Source organism: Seriola dumerili, unplaced genomic scaffold (assembly GCF_002260705.1).
Source record: "Seriola dumerili isolate Sdu_G_001 unplaced genomic scaffold, Sdu_1.0 BDQW01000068.1, whole genome shotgun sequence".
In the NCBI taxonomy this organism is placed as follows: domain Eukaryota; kingdom Metazoa; phylum Chordata; class Actinopteri; order Carangiformes; family Carangidae; genus Seriola; species Seriola dumerili.
This window is the reverse complement of record NW_019174323.1, coordinates 127347-146452: the sequence shown is the minus strand read 5'-3', so window position 1 is coordinate 146452 and position 19106 is coordinate 127347. Positions and strand designations below refer to the sequence as shown.

The following is a 19106-nucleotide window of genomic DNA, read 5'->3' as shown; positions in this document are numbered from 1 at the left end:
CAAATTTAAAAGTACATATTTTATATAAAAGTACATGTTTAAAGACAAGGAGCAGCAATGACACCTTTAAAGAAATGAATGGGAAACATATTCATAGTTTACAGAGAGAATGGAAAGAGACAGTGCTGCTCAGTCATAGCTGTAAACCTGAGGGTGATGTGGCCTGGAGGTCCAGGCAGAGTGATTATTGACTGTTGGGTGTTGAGTGTTGTTGCGTTGATGGACAGTGAGAGAGAGAAAATGTTAAGATGCAGACAGTGTGTGTCTCTGCTGCAGCTTTTTTTGTGCGGTCAAACAAAGGCTGACGGGGAGTTAATGATGAAGGTCGGAGGCTTTTGTCTGAGTTTGATCCTCTGTGTTGACTTAAGTCGTCATTATCAGCCTGTAAATCCTCTGATGTGAGTGAAGGGTCTGAGCCAATTACAACAGGCTGGTGTTAAATTCCTGTGAAGGAGGGGACACGTTGACTGGAGGAGGAGGAGGTGTGTTGCAGGTGTTGGAAACGTGTGGCTGTTTTAATGGTTTTGAGCGGTGCTGAGACTTGACTTCTGCAGGCAATTTTTACTCTGCATTAAATCAATAACAGTGCTCAATGCTAAAGTCAATTAAGCTCACATGAAACGAGCTTGTGTTTAGCAGCGCCGTTGTGAGGCAAATGAGATTATTCACGGTGTGATGTGTAAACAGAGGGACGTGTGCTAATTACTTATTTGATTTTGCAAGGCAGATGTCTCTACAGAAGCTGCAAATTTTTCAGGAAATTCAATTATCTCCTTGAGTCTGAGTTGAAGATGAAATCAGCGAGCCGAGGAGTGAAACCTCGTCTCCTCTCTCTTTCCCAAACACAAATTGATCCCAGTGCGAGTTTAAGAATGGCGTAGATCATTTAGTAAATCTCCACATTATTACATCATGAATTAACGGTGTGAGGAGTAGCAGCAGCTCCTCAAAATGTGAAAACTTTCTCATCCGTCTCATATTGATCGGCTCCCAGAGAGCAGACAGGAAGTCGGTGGAAAAAGAAACATAATTTGACAAACTTAAACACAGGAAAGTGGAGCCTGAACATTTCTTATCATTTGGGCTAAAAAGTGAAGAAGTATTTTAGACGTTAAAGTTTCCAGTTTACTGATAAAAACATGAATAATCAATTCTGAGTTTGGTGAAGCACAGGTTTGTCACAGGGCGTTCCATTGATCAGATTCTCACTAGAGTAGGAAACTATTCATTTTCATTAAAGGTTAAAGTGGCAATAGATGTTGTATTATAATTATGGCATTGGTGTTGGCACTGCTGTCACAAATGCTGAATGTAACAGAAAAAAATGAAGTTACATTATTTGCAGTTTTTAGAGAGGCCATCACCAGGAAACATGTTCTTTGTTTAGTTTTTCACACAGACACTGAATCATAGTTGTTTGTTTCTGGCTGCTAGCAGTAGCATTAGCAACATGGCTACTGCTATCACATTACAGAGCAAGAAACAACTGTAAGTTGAAGTAGAAACTGATCTCAGTGCTGAGATAAAGGCAGAGCAAAACTCCTGGCTGTGTTAATAAGTAGCAGGTTTAATTACTTAATGATCTAGCACAGTGGTTCCCAACCTATGGGCTGGGGCCCACTGGTGGGCCACGAAGGTATTGCAAGTGGGCCATCAAATCACCATCAACGGAAAAATTTTGGTGAAAAGATGTAATTATTTAAAACTAATGAAAATATAAATAACATTTTTAAAAGTTTTAAAATGAAATGATCTTTAAAAACATAAAAAAAATGTTGAAAAGTTCATGTCATTATTTTTTATTCTCATTTAAGGTCCATCACTGTGATAGGAACTTTTATGTTGTCACCGGCTGCACTGCATCAAATATTTGTTGACTCAGTCTGATTGAACAGATTACATCTATGACAAAGAATCAAAGTTACTGGTTACCAAAAGGAGCTAAAGGAAAGAGAGTCAAGAGACAGATTATCAAAATAAGAGATTGCAATGTTACGGGGTCAGATGTGGGCCATCGTTTTGAGATTTTTGAAGTGGGCCTTGAGTTGGAAAAGGCTGGGAGCCACTGATCTAGCAGAAATAAGGACAACTGAATGTTGGTTTGGAGCTCTCTCCATAGTTGGATATTGGATCCACCAGGATTTGTCCTGGACCGTAAATAAAAAAGTTTTTACTGGGCCTCTCTCTGGTTCCAGCTGGTTCTTTCCATCCAGTGATGATCTGAGCTTCTCTCTTGTTTTACTTCGGTTTCTGTCACTCTCCCTCTTCGCCTTTCTTGCCTCCTCCGACAACGGGGATCTTTTTCTTCTGCTAGTGAGAGTTTCCACGGTTTCCTCTGTCTGCCATATCTTCCACCAGGGGAAATCAAACACTGTCCTCTTTATGTTTTGGTTGTGCAGTGGCAGGTCTGCTTCCTTTGTGCCATAAATTGAGCCGTACTTTTTCCATGACGTTTTGTGCCTGGTGGCAGAAAGAATTACAAAGTGAAAGTGAGGCTTTCAGGGAACCAATCTAAACACAGATGGTGTCGTTATTCTACAGCCATTACAGTGTGATCAACATTTACTTCATAATGATGAGTTAAAGAAAAAAACTTGTCTATTGTCATTTTAAAATGGATCTGAGTTTAAAGCTTCACAGGCTGGAGGAACTTGCCCCCCCCCCCCAAGTGTAAATGGCTGTGTGATTTGGTGTGTGGAATGAGAAGCAGTGGGGCTCAGAGACCCGAGGATCCTGGAAGTCTCTGAACTCTCTGTCTGAAGTTGAGAGAGGAGCAGCTTCAGTGCAGCAGCTCACAGCTGGAGCTCAGAGAAGATGTTTGATGTGTGGCGCACACGGTCGCCGACTCCTCAACACATGAACCGGAGAAAAAAAACAACACACAAACACAAACAGTGATTGTGAGGTTTGAGGCCAACAACAGCAGCACTAATAGAGATGTTAACATAAAGCATTAGCTGCTGCACTGCTGAGCTGCGGCACATTATCACCAGAGCAGCCGTGCTGAGGGGAGCGGGCTCTCTGGGATGTGTTTGTGCGCCTCGTTGCTGCGTGGGAGGGACGCCTGGGGCCCGAGAGCAACTCCACATCCAAAATGTCATTTACACCTCCTCCAGCCCTGCATTTATCTGACTCTCCCTCCTGTCCTGTCAGCTTCCATCTGCATCTCTCCTTCATCCCCTCTCTCTCCAGCTCTCTGAGCTCCTCTCTCTCTCTCTTGTCGGGAAAATCCCATTTGTCAGAGCTGCTCTTTAAAGCTTTGAGACGGTCCGCTTTGTAAGTGATGAGAGACCAGATCAGATCACCTGAGGGGAGGACCGGGCTCCAGCAGTACAGACATGGACAGTCAGAGTGTGAGGACAGTTCTGTTGTAGCTTTGTACTCAACAAACTGAATGAGCATCTGTCAGTTTAAAGGTACAGGAGGATGTTCACATGTGAACAGTGCAGCACCTTCTTACCATCTGTGTGGTCTGGACAAAAAGGGCTGAACATTGAACACAGTTCATCTGATGTGGATGTAAACACCCTTAAATTAAAAGAGAGGTTATGATCACATGCCACATGTGTCTTGCAGGTTGTTTGTCATCAGATACAACCCACAGGAGCGTTTCCTCTCCCCCCACAGCAGCAGGAGATCACACTGTAATAAACTGTAGAAAAACTGCTGGTAAAGGTTTTTAAAGTTAGAGGAGAGATCATAGTTTGGGTTAAACAAGTACTTTGTTAAGGTTGGAGGACTTTGTTACAAAAGGTCAAAGGACTCAAGGTCATGGTTCTAGGATGATTGTGGTAAACTGGAAACAACAGGCTCTCTGTTAAAGTCCAGTGCTTTGTGGAGGTGTCCATCCTGACCTCCCCCTACATGGACTTTGTTGCTCTATAACCTGACTTCCTGAGTCAGAGCACAGAGGGCTCTGATTGGTCAGCTTGCCAGCAACTACCATGGCAACGACACTCCACATGTCTTATGTAAACAAACAGTTGTGGCGGCTTCGGTCCTGCCTTATCGTTTGAGCAAGAGCCCGATCCTGAACCGGAAAAAAGGACTGACCCGATCCGCCTTCACAAGCTGGACTGGAGCGGAAACCAAGCGTACCCACTGTCAGGCAGCCAGAAGGAGGGAAGAGGCAGAAATATGGAGAGTTCTGCAAATCAAGATGCTGGACAGTCTGCAAAGACTTCAGATGACAATATTCATAACTTGGAATATGTTTATGAGAAACCCTTTTGATTTTTTATGTGTGGACACTTCCGGAATAAAGGAATATAAATAATGGGGGAACAGACAGACAGTTACAGGAAGGGAGTCTCCACCGCTTCGCCTCCTGCTGGTTTAAGATGCCAGTAAATCTGAATGAATTAAAGTGCAATTAGTGGGCATAGTTATTGCGCAATGAACTGAGCAGTTAAATTATGGATAATATATCTGAGCTAACAAAGTATAGCATGTCAATACTGACAAACGTTTAAGCATTTATATCTTTGCTACGCTGCTTTTTACTAACGTGATCGGGTCACCTGTAACGTGGTTAAACATCACAGATCCACAATGATAAAGCACACTGACAGGCTGTGAGCCTGAGTCCCCTGTTCGGCTACGTTAAGTGTGAATTATAGAAATAACCGTTGTGAAAATGAAGCATCTGTGCGTGGTTTCTGAAGCAGTCCTCCTTGAATTGCGGGCTCACACTATAATGTTTGGGGCGGTGGAAAACCGTGGAAAAAATAAAGCAGATTTCTGTAGGCAGTTGAGAACATGCTGTCTTTTCGGCATTGCTACAAAACTAAAGAAAACTCTTCATTATAAGTGCTGTGCCTTGTGTGGGGGCATGCCAAGCTTGCAGGGGGTGTCCAGCCTGCAGGTGGGCAGCACCAAGAGACGTATTAACATCAATAGGACCAGGAAGCCCTTTCTGGACTGAGCCACCAATAACTCTCTATAATGTACAGTACAAATGTGATTATTTGACTTTAAACTCATTCCTTAAAACTGTAAATTCACACATTAACCTCATCTTCACCGGCCACAACAAAGTATTAACAGAAAATCATGATAACCCATGAAGAATCTATAATCAATTTGCCACTGCACAGCGTCTTTGACCTTTAATTAATCTCCTTTTAATATGTAAATGTTGTGCATTTAGAGAATGCACTGAGGATTGTTTCATAAAGAGACATAACAAACCAGTAGCTGCTGACTGAACTGTAAAACAGTAAGAATCCAATCTGAGGTACAGATGTGCATAAATATCAGAGCGTATTAGCTAGTTACTTTCATCAACATTTAACATTTGTACTTAGACAATAAAATCACTTCATGTCACAAAATCAAGTTCAAAACTTTCACAGTAAATGTTCTTCTAGTCCTCCCACTCTCTGGATATGGATTAAATGTGGTGTGACGGGGGGGGGGGCGTTTAGAAAAAGAAACAAACTCTCTGGTGTATCGTGCTGTTCTCTGACTGTTGTAACCTCCCTCAGCTCTTTAAGTTTCCTCTCTGGTGTCATCTGGTTCATTGTTGAACTGTGGGACTGTTTCACGGCCTCTCCCCTTTTTCCTTCTCCTCTCTCTGCACCTCACACTTCCTCCTTAATTAAGCAGTCCTGTGTTTATTCAGGGATTAATTTTTGCCAGTGAATGAAGACAAAACCAGTAGTTATTAACGAAGCTCCTGCACTGGGCCGGGCCCGGTTCAGCCGGCGTCCACCGGCCCGAGGTGTTCTTGCCGCAGTGCGCGGCACGGCGCTCAGGGATGAGCAGAAATAATGTGGCTGGGTGTTAAATTGAGGGCAGAGCTATTGTTCAGCTGGAAAACCATTATCTCCACATTTCCAACCATCATTTTAATACCTCGTCCCAACACTGCTGTATTACCTCCATTTGATAATCCTGCCATTAATAACCTTTGCAGACTGCGTTGCTTCTGCTGCTGATTTGTGCTGTAAAACTATTTTGTCCTCGGGGTGTTCCGAGGGGGGGTTAGATGGAAACCGTGGTGCACTGACCTTCAACATGTTCATGCTGAGTTGAGCAGATTAAATATAGCAAATTGGGCTGTGATTTCACTGCAGCTAAAAGCAGATTGTACTTCAGTGGTTGTGACAGAGTTTGCTTAATTAACTCCACAACGCGACACGACGAGAGCGCTGGGCCGGCTGCAGCGCCGTGTCCATCACTAACTAATGGCTCCATGTACAGGAAGTGTGACAGTGTTTCAGGTCACACATGAGACAACGCTGTTGCCTCAGTCCATATGACGGAGAGCTTTTAATATGCGTCCCCCAGGAACATTTTACTTAACACTAGATGGATGTTTTCCCACATATGAGCATCCTATAAAATTTTTTTTTTTTTAAATCACATCTGTCCAGATGTCTTATTGTTTCCTGCTCATCTCCATATTTCCTGTCACTTGCACATAGACTGGCTCCAGACATCTGAATCACTGCCCATATCTATGATTATTACTGATCCAGGGCCGGATGTAGAGATTAAGTGTACGCACAAAAACCACACACACCATATCCTGCACTTTTTATTAAAGTGGATTTGTATTTGTGCGTCTCACTCATACTTCAGGGTTTTCTGGAGCCAGCTGTGGAGGAGATTAAATAAAAGATGTAATTGTAATTGGTAAAAAAAAACATTGTTAAGGTTTGTTGCCAATTTTCTTGATTGTGTTATTATTTAAATCTTCACTGTGACACTTTGACGACATTAATCAGCCTGATTTTAAATGACAGTTTGACTGATGGGCTTTATTATTGTCTTTATTAACAGTGGAGCCGTTATTTCCCCTGTCGATGATCTTTAATTTTATCCTTTGTGAAAGTTTCACTATAATATTATCATTGATCATCTCTCAGACGGTTAATTATGATGATTGAGATATCAGAGTAACGATGCTCTACAGGTAGGTGTGATTAATTAATAGTGCGGTGCTATAAATACCCACAGCCGTGTGGAACAGTCAAGTGTGCTGACAGCTGTTCTGACAAAGCTGGAGAACCTCACAGCTGTGACACAGTCGGTAAAACTGCACTTCCTTTTAGTTCCTCACACTGACAGGTCTAATGAGAGACACAGACTGATGTTTAAAGGTGTTTCTGTGGGAGTGGGAACAAAGCCTGTGCATGTGAACCCACCTCCACAACAACTGAGGGTAATGAAAAAGAATCGGGCTTTGTAAACCTCATGTATTTCTCAAAACTTCAGTATTAAAAGTGTATTTTCTCTCTCAGAAAATAAGTTTTGTTTTTATTTGTCCAGGTTTAAAGGAACAGATACGTTGTGAATCATCCCCAGAACACACTATAAACGGTGGTTACACTTAATTTCACGGCTTCGTCATTTTCTAATGATTTCGTGGGAGCTATTTAACTTAATATTAATTCTTATTTAAATCAATCTTATTCAGATCAATATTTAACCTGTGACCAGTGAAATCAAAATTCATTGCACTTCAGTTGTATCAGGGTGAAATAAAACCAGATCTATCTACACGGAGAGATTTTATTGAGGGAAGTCAAAAAATTATGACTGTGTCTAGTTATTCACTATACAGGATTCAATGTTTAGTCTGACATCCTGTGAACTGAAGCTGCATTAGTGGCTGCAGGAGCAGTTATTATTACAGTATTAAGTCGACTTACGACAAGCTGCACAGCTGTGTCCAGCTGTGTCCAGCTCCTTGACCCTTGTGGCTTTTTATCTGTCGTCATTTTTAATGGATGTAGCAAAGTAATAACGCAGGAATGACGCCCTCACGCTTCTTCACCTGCTTACAGAGCTCTAATTGGTTGATTGTTTCACTAACTGCTGAGAGCAGCTGAGTACCAGAACCATTTGTATCAGATCAGAGAAGTGGGCCATTCAAAAGCCTAAAACAAGCAGAAACAATCCCATAATGCAATGGGAAAAGTGGTGTACAAAGTCTGGAGGATGCAAAAAATTGACTGAAACTACCATCTGACCCACTGTGTGGTCCAATACACAGAGGTGAGCCCACACTCTGAGGGGCAATAAGCAGTGAAGCCCATTGCAGACAATCAGCTGACGCTAGCTACAGCACACATCATCAGGGGCCCCATTAAGGGGTTTTGGGGCCGCAGCAGTGCACTGTATAGTGTCTTAATGAGAGGTTTAAGGGGGTTTATAGTTGTCATTACAAAATGTGACAATATGAGGGGCCATCAGGGGCCTCTTTTCCCCTTGGGGGCCTCAAACATTTGCTTGATTTGCCTTTCCTCACCACTGGCTTTACAAAGAAGTCTCAGTAGAGTGAGTGGTGAATAATTTAACACAGCATATTGTTGGATCTGGTAGGGACGCGTTTGGTTATTTAGTATGATTTATTTTCATGTCTAAAAATCATAAATTATTTACTAGGAAATGATTAATGATCATTATTAAAGTTATTAATATTAATTAATAATATGGGGCACCACCCACACAATAACCAAACCAGGTTGCAGTCTCACGACCTAAATAGTTCATTTAAAGTAGCTGACCTCCTGGGGTCAACGACTGCAAGAGACTAAACAAGGTCAAGTTCGAGCTCTGACTCTCTCTGTCAGCCACAGGTCACAATAAGCATGCACCATAATGACTAAAGACTAAAGACTTCTCTTTAACTACAATAATGTTCACAATCATCAATAAACTTAAGCACAGTCCAGATTAATAACACTATTCTACCAATCATCCAACTAACCAAGCACACAGAAAACACAGCAATACAGAAAACGCATTCAGATGGGGTGTGTGTGTGTGTGTGTGTGTGTGTGTATGTACGTATGTGTGTGTATACGTGATCTGAAAGATGACGTCACGTGAGCCAAATTGGCGGAAGGGGTTTGTCTTGGCTAGACAACAAGCAGCACCGACTAGCGGTTGGAGCTCTTGTGCTCACCCAACTTAAAATCCTCCCCTCCACTCTTGAACCTGCAATCCTCATGTTTCTCACCAAGATTATTTAGTGTTAAACGACTGCAATTTATCTACAGCTGAACGCCTAACTTTAAATTGAAGTGTTGATCTGAGAGATATCAGCCATCATTTCACACCATCAAGAAAAATAATCATCAGACAGGGAGAGAAAATCACAAGCAACACATCTGCTGTTTGGACAATTCCTGACGAATCAATCCAGCTGTCATTCTGAAAAGATGAAGCCACCAATTCTCACCTGTATTCAACCTCTGAAATAAAACGCTTCAATATACTCTCCTCCAGCAGCAGCACAAGATCACAACTGAGTGAAATCTGTTATGTTTCATTCAATAGTCTCTAATTCCCCTGGAAAAGTCACTGACTAAGGCTCTGAGCTCCTTCCCTCCTCTATAGCATTGATTAGCACCATTTAACATGTCACATAATGCCCATAATGACACTTTTCAATAACAGAATCACTGCTGTGATGAGGCAAGGTCAAGTCGCTTCATACAGAGGTATTGTTGAGGCCCATTGTGGGATTTTTTACATGTTAAAATCCAGCCTTCACTGAACTGTCAGTTCTTGTTCTTGTCTCAAATGGATTTAATGAAGGACACTTTGTGTCAGACCAAAGTTCACTGCTGCTGAATATGACAAACACCCTCTTTAACATCCGGTGGAAGTTGTTTCTGGTGTTAAGCTGCTGCCAGGAACGTTAGTGTGTTGACTTTGGTTCATCTGTGATCAGATTTATGTCACAGTTTAGATCAGATTAATGTCCCTGGTTTGCAATTAAAAAAAAAAGTCCATGTTACTGCAGGCGGTGGTGATGTATGCAAGAACATTTAAATAAAATGGGAATTGAACATTTAAAGGTGACTTACAGTTTCTGGCCACTGGTGGCACTAAGAAGTTGGTCTGTTTTATTTGTAGGACTTCATCTATTTGTATTTTAATTCATAAGATCTATTTTTTTCATTTCTTTTTTTGTTTGTTTTAATTGATTATACTCTGTTTTGTGTTTTGTTTTAAACATTTACTTCATTTCTTTGCTTCATGTATTTACATTGAGATATTTAAGGACCTGGTCACGTGACTCATCTTCAGGGTTATATTTTTTCTCATATTGTCACATATGTGAAGCTGCAGTATTAAGCTCTTAAAACACTGTACAAATATGACTATTTAAGCTCTCCACTGCAGTAAGAAAAAGGGTTATGAGGCAGAAAAGTGACAGCAGATATGAAAATGAAGCAGCTTCATATCTGGAAATCAGAATTCACTTGCCTGAGGCCCCTGAGGGCCTGAGGATCTGAGGACTGCAGGAGAGATTTACTCTGGCTGCCTTCAGGTCAGAGAGATGAGTTAATGGTCTCCTTGTGACTGAGCTGTTTATCTCGTCTCCTCTAGGATCCTGGAGTTGCAGGAGAAAGGCGACCTGGACATCATGAAGCAGAAGTGGTGGCCTCGCACCGGCCGCTGCGACCTCAACAGCCACGCCGGCGCCCACCCGGACGGCCGCTCCCTCAAGCTGCACAGCTTCGCCGGCGTCTTCTGCATCCTGGCCGCCGGCCTGCTGCTGGCCTGCCTGGTGGCCGGGCTGGAGGCTTGGTGGAACAGCAACCGCTGCCGCCAGGAGCAGCCCAAAGAGGTGACCGAGCACAGGGCCCGGCGGACGGGCCAGTGGGGGGAGGACACTGCCACACTCTACTTTAAGGATCCAGCCGCAGACGCGAGCCCCGACTTAGTGGAGCTCCAGTACACCCAGCTGTAGAGGAGAGAGGGTTAGGAACTAGAGTTAGAGCTGGAGAGCTGGGGGACAGAGGGTGGTGAGGCAGGACAGAGTAGGTAGATGTGCTCTGTGCCACATCAGCCCAGGCCACTGATTGAAATCAAATTTGGTCTCTTATTATTACCCCCCCCTTCATTTTTTCTTTTATCCGTCCATCGCTTCCACCCACTTCGTCCTACACTGACAGAGCTCATGTGTTTTTGTATGAAACCACACGACGCACACAGCGCACTCCACTCGACCATCACCTTTACTAATCCGCTCATGAACCACCCAGGAGCCGTTTTCTTGGCCTTGACGCAAACACTCGAGGCCTTACGAGCAAACAGTGTGGAATGAGCCCAGCAAGTCGGGCTCTGGCTATTTGGCATGTCCTGCATGTTTCCCAGCAAAACCCTCCTCTACAACAGCTGAGTGCACCCGCAGACTTTAATGATTAATTCCCACAGCGCCGGCTCCGTAACCATTCAAGTGCTTGGTATTGAATTATTGTTATAAACTCATTTTCTACAGTGAGGCTTTGGTAATTTCCTGCACCCAAGGGTTCTGCAAAGAGATTATAATTAGCAGGCGGGAGAGAGACGGATAACAGACACACTTTCTTAACACTTTTGGACATTTTCCATTTCAGTGTGAAATCCTTATGAGACATCAAGAGACACAAAGAGTCATTTATCATGTCCAAGAGAACTTAAAGTGCAGCTCACCCTGGGTTCAAACATTCACAGTGACATTATCACAGTGGGTCACAATCATCTGCTGTTGTTGCTAATAGATACTCCAGCTTTACTGAATAAAAACCATACGGCATCCGATTACTCGATCACTCTCTGAATGTAACACACACCTCTGTAACTCCTCAGCTAATAGCTCCACCTTCACAGGGTTTACAGAGAAGCAGCGGATTAAACATTCATGCTCTCTAATAAATGTTAATAAGCACTGACAACAACATCTGCACTAAACTGATGTTTTTAGTGCAGATAAATCAACTCCTATAATTATATTCTACTGATTTATCACCAAGTTATTAGGGAGAGTTGTTACACCTCAAAGGAAGACACTGTTAAACTGATCTGGGGTCAGGTTGTGTCTCAGTATTAGACTAAATACTCATTTAACCAGGTTTAAGGTGTGTGGAGAACTTGTTTCAATAAGAGTGTGGAAACATGTTGACAAGTGATTTGGCTTAGCTAAGATAATTTCAACTCATATTCACTCCTAATTAATTAATTTGTAAAATGTTACATGAACCGTCAGAAAGTCCTGCATTTCATTCATGTATGTGCATCATAAAATAACTTATATATACATATATATATATATATAATCTGTGATTTACAAGCGTACTCACTTTAAATGTAAATAGACTGTATATATATATATTTTATTTCTTACTTTCGCCTGAGACTGATGAGACCTAAATTTCATTGACATTGACATTTTTTCATTATTCCCTGGTTTATTCTGAACAATATAATTAAGCCTAAAGTCAATTAGATAATATAATCAGCAGTTGGTGACATTTATTTCAAACAGTTAGAGTGACATTGAGTTGGTCAGGTTCCTGTAGCTGGTTCCATTTTGGATCTGAAGTGAACCTTTTATCTTGTAAACAGCGCAGTGTGCATGTTACTGTAACAGTGTTTAGCTTGGAACTGAGACATAGACTCAACATTTACTTCTCCAAAGATTCATTAAGCTCCGCTTGAACACAAACTGACCTCAGACCTGCCTCCACACAACAACATTCACCTGCAGTGCCAAACACAGACACACACTGTGAATGTGACCAGGATTCAGGATTTAGTCATGTGACAGGGGACAAATTGACAGAGCAGCTATGATGTGGATCCATAAACTAAAGTGTGAGCAGACAGTTCACGTTGGGTGAGTCGCCCTGTAGCAATAAGATTTGTCCCGTCCAGTCCATAACTCCTGGTTCTATCACTGTTTCACGTCTTATTGCAAATTATATGTCAATGTGGACACCCGTGTTATCTATCTCCTCTCCTTCTCTCCATCTATCCTCTTCATTTTTATTTACACTTGACTGTCTATGATCTCGTGCAGGTTACTAAGGATTACAGACTGGCAAGGGTTTCTGGTCCATTGACATATAATGACATTACAACTGCTTCATCGGAGGGGAGGAGGGACATTTGGACAGACAGAGAGAGAGGCTGGGATGAAGCAGAAGCTATTGACACAGGTCAGAATAGACCTCCTATACAACTATCAAAATAAAGACACACAAAAAAAAAAAAAAAAACAACAACAACATCTGTGCCTTCGCCAAGGTCCTTCTGTTTGTTTGATTTATTTCTAAATTTATAACAGAGCAAAAAGTTTCCTCATGCTGGTTTTTCTGTGGCGCAAGTTCTGGAAATAAATCTTTAATTTGTTCTCCATAGATAAATGTATGCAATGTCCTATGAGTGATAATGGTGATACACATCTTATCTCCAGAAAACATTACGACTAATGTCATCTACTCATTTCTATTCCATTACAACCATAAACTAAACTAATGATCACATGCCAAAGTTTTATTTTTGTCCCTTCAAACTAAAACTTTTTAACAGGTGGTGTTTTACTTCACAACTTCAATCAGAAGTTTTGTTGTCAAAATTTCTGGCTCATTGAATCGTCCTCTGATAAACTGCCAAAGCTAAATATCAGTTTCTTTATCAGAAAATGAAGCAGTAAATAATTTCCAGAACCAGACGTTTCAGCTTTAGACAAAGGAGGAAAAAAACTGGCCCGAAATGACTTTAGTTTGATGTTAATTGCAGTTTGTGAACGACACAATATTTAAAGTTGTAACTGATGCCTGGACCTGGCTGCTCCGTCACACTCACCTATAACACCGTCAGTAGAAACACTCCTGGTTCTTCTAGTGCCTTTCTGTTTCTCCTTTGGACATCTTTAACTGTGTGAACGCATTTCATTAAGGGCTGACCGCTAACCTCACCTTTACCTGTCCTAGGCCTGTTGAACAACCAGCTCAGTGCCTTTCAATACACACCAAATGTAAACTAAAGGTACTTCATTGAGATATGTGCTGGTATTATCTCTGAATACCAGTATTCTTCTATTCACAGAGCAAAAACGGTGTCAGTGAACTCAGACTTACACAGTGCTAGTCAGGAGTTTCTGATATATGATCAGAGAAGTTGCAGCAAAGTTATCCAAACAAATCTGAGTGTACAAATATTTCTCATTGGCAGAGTTGCTCTCGAAGCAGAAATCAGAGTGTGATCGTTTTGTAATACAATCCACACTAGATTGGGAAAACTCTGATTTCAGTCTCTGATTTTCAGCTTTGAAGTGTCATTTGTATAAATGGCAAATTAGCTTCGCAGAGCCAGAGAAGAAAGCATCCAATCAACTGGAAACTGAATCAAGAGGAGTATGAGGAGAATTCAGATGTGTTGTGACCTGCGGCCTTCACGAACCTGCAAAAGATCTTAAACTGTTATTATAAAATCAAACTGCACGGCCTTATCTGCACCACAGGTTCATCCAGTAATGGATTCAGTGGATAATTTCATTTCATCATGCAGGACGACCAAATGTTGATATGTGACTGACTGAGCGGTGATTAACATGATTAACAGCATATCGAGCTGGTACAAACCACAATAACAGAAACAGAAAATGAAGCTAACGGCTAAGCTAACAGCAGCGTCAGTCAGTCCACCACTTTGCCTCAGACTTAAATATCTCAGCAACTGTCAGGTGGATTGACATGAAATTAGTTTCAGACGTTCATGTTCCCCTTAGGATGAACTGTAATAATTCTGCTAACTTTCATCTAGTGCCATCATCAGGCCACATTTTAATTAGTCCACTACTTTATGACCAAGTACCTGCAAAACTAATGACATCACACTCAGCCTCAGGCTACATCCACACTAACACGTTTGTTTTATAATGCCGTTTTGGCCTGACGACAAGCTGGAACTGTTACTCGTTACACTTGAAAGGAACACGAGATTAAGACGTCATGGCAGCAGAAAACAGATTTGGAAATTGTTGTTTTCATCCAGAGTCATGTGATAGGAGCACTACGAATCAGAGAAGGTTGTGACTGATAGGAGCCAATCACAGAGCGGTAGTCTGTGTCATTGTTTCCAAACGTCTCAGTTTCTGCCCATCTAGACTAAAATTCAACACCAGAGTTTTCAAACCAAAACCAACAGTTTTTCCAAAAGTCTCCACTGTAGAAGCTGAAAAACTCCTGATTAGCGTGGATGCTAGGTGTAAACATGGCAAAAGTGATGGGTTTTAAAACTAAAAGGTATTAGTGTGGATGTAGCCTCAGTACTGTGCAGAAATGTGCTGACATTAGCATTTAGCTCAGAGTATCACTGTGCCTCCATACAGCCTGACAGAGCTGCCGGTGCTTCTGACTGCAGCTGTAATGATGCTGGGAGCTACGCAGGCTAACTGACTAGCTTTATAGTATCACCAGTGGCCTTTTTTCCAGGTTTAAACCAAAACTAGACTGCATTGCTATGTAAGGACCAGCTTCAATCACTAATGTGTAAGGCGACGACTGCCACTGAGAAATGACCAGTTTACAGAGTTGAAGTCAGCATCATCATCATCGTCAGTGGTCACAGGGAGGATACATGTCCTGTCTAGGCGTGGTCACTGCTCATGAGACTTTAACTGCCACTCGTGTCCCAGTGAGAGACGCTGACATCAAACGCCTCTGTGCTAAAAGGCTTTAAATGTTTCAGAGAGCCACTTGAATCATAATGAAGCAGAAACAACTAGAAACTGTTCTTATCACACTCGAGCAAAGCCCACTCCACAGTTGCAGTATTTGCAAAGTAGCAGGAGAGAGTGATTTACGCCCCCCGCCCACCCCCACCTCCCCACCCCCCACCCCCCACTGGGAGCACTCATTAAAAGAGCTGTTTGTTTTCAAAATTAATAGAGGCTTTCAGACGGCTGTTGTTTTCTTCCTCTCCACTTACATCACTGGTCTGTCTTTAACAACCGGCTGAGGTTTAATCCCAGCCATTTATTTATTTAGGCGAGCTGCCAGTTTGACACCACTGAAAACATATTTTAATGAGGTGCCAGTCCGCTGAAACAATAACCTGTGCTGAGATGTTTTAATTGGCTTTGAGAAGAGCTCTCTGAGACTGGAGAGGGATCATTCAGAGCCTCAGGCCTCTGGGTAAACACACTTTGTGTTTACATGTTCCTTTAAGGTCTGAACAGANGTATTTGCAAAGTAGCAGGAGAGAGTGATTTACGCCCCCCGCCCACCCCCACCTCCCCACCCCCCACCCCCCACTGGGAGCACTCATTAAAAGAGCTGTTTGTTTTCAAAATTAATAGAGGCTTTCAGACGGCTGTTGTTTTCTTCCTCTCCACTTACATCACTGGTCTGTCTTTAACAACCGGCTGAGGTTTAATCCCAGCCATTTATTTATTTAGGCGAGCTGCCAGTTTGACACCACTGAAAACATATTTTAATGAGGTGCCAGTCCGCTGAAACAATAACCTGTGCTGAGATGTTTTAATTGGCTTTGAGAAGAGCTCTCTGAGACTGGAGAGGGATCATTCAGAGCCTCAGGCCTCTGGGTAAACACACTTTGTGTTTACATGTTCCTTTAAGGTCTGAACAGAGGAGGAAGCTCTCAGGCTGTGTTAGCTGTTAGCATCACAGGCACGTGTGCCAGGAAGTGCTCTCGCTACCACTCTACCTCAATATGAATCAACACTGAAGGCATTTTCATCTTAAGAGCAAACGCTTTGCTCATGATAACTGCCTCACAAATAAACTTATACTTGTTTCATTTCCACTAAATCGACCAATATAATATGTATGTTTTTAAATGAATGAAAACATTCAAAAAGAAAAAGGAAGAGATACAACAGTTGGATGAAGTAAAGTTATAATCCTTAAGATTTCAGTCCTGTGGGATTTGGCGACACCTGTGGTGACTGGTGGTAACAGCAGGGGCAGTTAAACACCACAGATCTCAGAGTTGCAGCTTCTTTACAACAGAGGAGGAACAAGTAGTCTTGCCTAGTGGTTTTACACATTTTCAGAGAGCAGTAGCAGTCAGGGCTAACCTACGGCTCCTTCACAATAAAATCCACCCCATGTTTCACCAGTTCGATGCTTTTAGTGTGAAGCAGTAGCTGTAGAAAATGATGGGTTTGAATTAGATGTTAATCAGTGCATATATATCAGTGGATTTTAAATTACAAACCTTTATATTCAAATACACACAGGCATCATTTCCTGTGGATCCCTCAGGATTCGCTGTGTGGTGATTAAAATCCTGCTCGGGAAAATCAAACTCATCAGAAATGTAGTTTGATATAATGAAAATCTTAAGGATTATAACTTTAACATGTAAAAGAAAAATCCAAACCAACACAGAGTTTTCTGTGGTTGTATCTTCGGGGGCGGGGCAGGGCGGGGTGGGGTGGGGGTTGCACGACTTCAGCATTAGTAAAATCCTGATAACACTGCAACATGAGTGAATATGTGTGTGGTATTAATATACAGTGTAACTGTGTCGTGTGCATTGTTCTGAATATCACTTGTGTCACTGTGACGAGTTACTGTGACTAATATCATTGTACCTGAGTTAAAGTGAACACAATGCTGGAGCCAAGTTCAGGGACGCTCACTGACGCTGTGTTCGTTGTAAAGTGACTGGCTGCACTGACTCACACACACACACTCACACTCACACTCACACACACACACACACTCACACACTCACAGAGACATGTCGAGAATCTGGATCCAGAGCCAGAGCCTCACTTGATATGCGAGTCACACCTCCCGTCTCTCTCTTTACCCCTTGTCCTCTACCTTCCCATGACCCAGTGTACTGAAGCAGACCTGCGGTTCAACAGGGAAACACTCAAGTGTCTATTAATGCCTAACAAGTATGCACAGCTGCAGTCGGCAAGAGATGCAGCGTCAGCCGATGCTTTGATTAAATTGGTCTGATAGGAAACCAATTCTCCGATCCTCTGGCGCAGAGTGTACCAGCTCCAAGGGCAGCGAGGAAAAAAACATACACCACAGAGAGGAGGGAAAACACAGCTGAACATGTTTTCAGTTTCAGTTGAGTAAGTCTGGAGAGTAACGCTGAGGTGTGAACAAATTTTACTCTTATTGCCTTGAGCAGCATCCAGATCCAAATTCAGTCCAGAAACAAATCAATCACTCTCAGTCCATCACACGTCATGAGCATCTTCAAGAAACCACAGCCACCAACAGCTTTACAACAAACCTCCTTCAGTCAGTTTGGCTCCAGGATTGTTTTTCTCCAGACATCAAACCTTTAATACTCACTGGCCAAGTTTGATTTCAAAGTGCAAGTACCAATTGGTTTCTGTGGCCTCAGTTTCCCACTGGGCTCAAACCAAACGAGGGTCTGTCTGTCAGCTGACCAGCTGACGTCAGTCCACCGATTCAAAACAAAGGCCACGTCCAAACATTATGACAGGTTGAGAATGCATGGAGCACCAGCAGACCTGAACCAGTCTGAGAAACCGGCCCATCGCCAATCTCAGCCTCTGTGTCCCTCCTCCCTCCTCTCCTCCCTCCCCCTGTCTCTCCTCTGTCCTCCTCCACCCCCCACTCCTCCTCTTATAGGACAAGGAGGTGAATCTGGAACAGGTGCATCGTCGTATGAACAGTCTTTTGGACGAGGACTTGGCCCACAAGCAGATCCCCGGCCCCTCTATCGAGATCTCTGCGCTGGACATCGGCAGCATGCAGCCCAGCCAGGCCTCTCTAGTGGCGGGGCCGGAGTCCGTGCGGGACTACCCGCCCTCGGGCCTCGCTGTGACCACCTTCCTCCCCGGGGAGGGGGGACCGCCTCCTCCTCTTCCCCACCCTCACCATGGGGGGACCCTAGGCAGGACGCTACCCCCGTCCCAGGGCCCTGGCAGCACCACGTTGCCCCCACACCACCCGCTCAGCAGCACCAGCCTCAGCGGCACCATGCAGTGCAAACACAGGGCCCCCAACGGGGGGCTCTTCCGGCAGAGCCCTGGCAAGACACCCATGCCAATGTCCTACCAGGCAGTCTCCGCAGGACCCATACCAGAAGCCATTGAGGCCACCCACAGTACATCCATATAGTGATAGGAGGGGGGTGAGGGTGGGACAGGATGGGGTCAAACTGCATCTATGATGAGTCGCTCTCTGGACTCCAGTCCAGGTCTGGGTGTGGTCTAGATGTGAGGTGGGTCGGGGATCTCTAGAGGAAAATTATTATAGAAGGAAAAAAAAAAACATAATGTACAAAGTAAAAAGATTTTATATCTCACTACCTGTTCAGAAAAGCCGATGTTACAAAAAAAAAACAAAAAAAAAAAA

General features: G+C 43.0%; 1 protein-coding gene across 1 annotated transcript in view; it reads left to right on the top strand.

The window, feature by feature from the left end:
- Nucleotides 1–18869, top strand: part of LOC111220139 (glutamate receptor ionotropic, delta-1-like) — a 542882-nt gene extending 524013 nt beyond the window's left edge. The window contains exons 16-17 of the mRNA XM_022743126.1: nucleotides 10351–10591; nucleotides 18378–18869. Of these exons, the coding sequence (XP_022598847.1) occupies nucleotides 10351–10591; nucleotides 18378–18869 (733 nt within the window). The remainder of the gene's footprint in view (nucleotides 1–10350; nucleotides 10592–18377) is intronic.
- The last annotated feature ends 237 nt before the right edge of the window (nucleotides 18870–19106 follow it).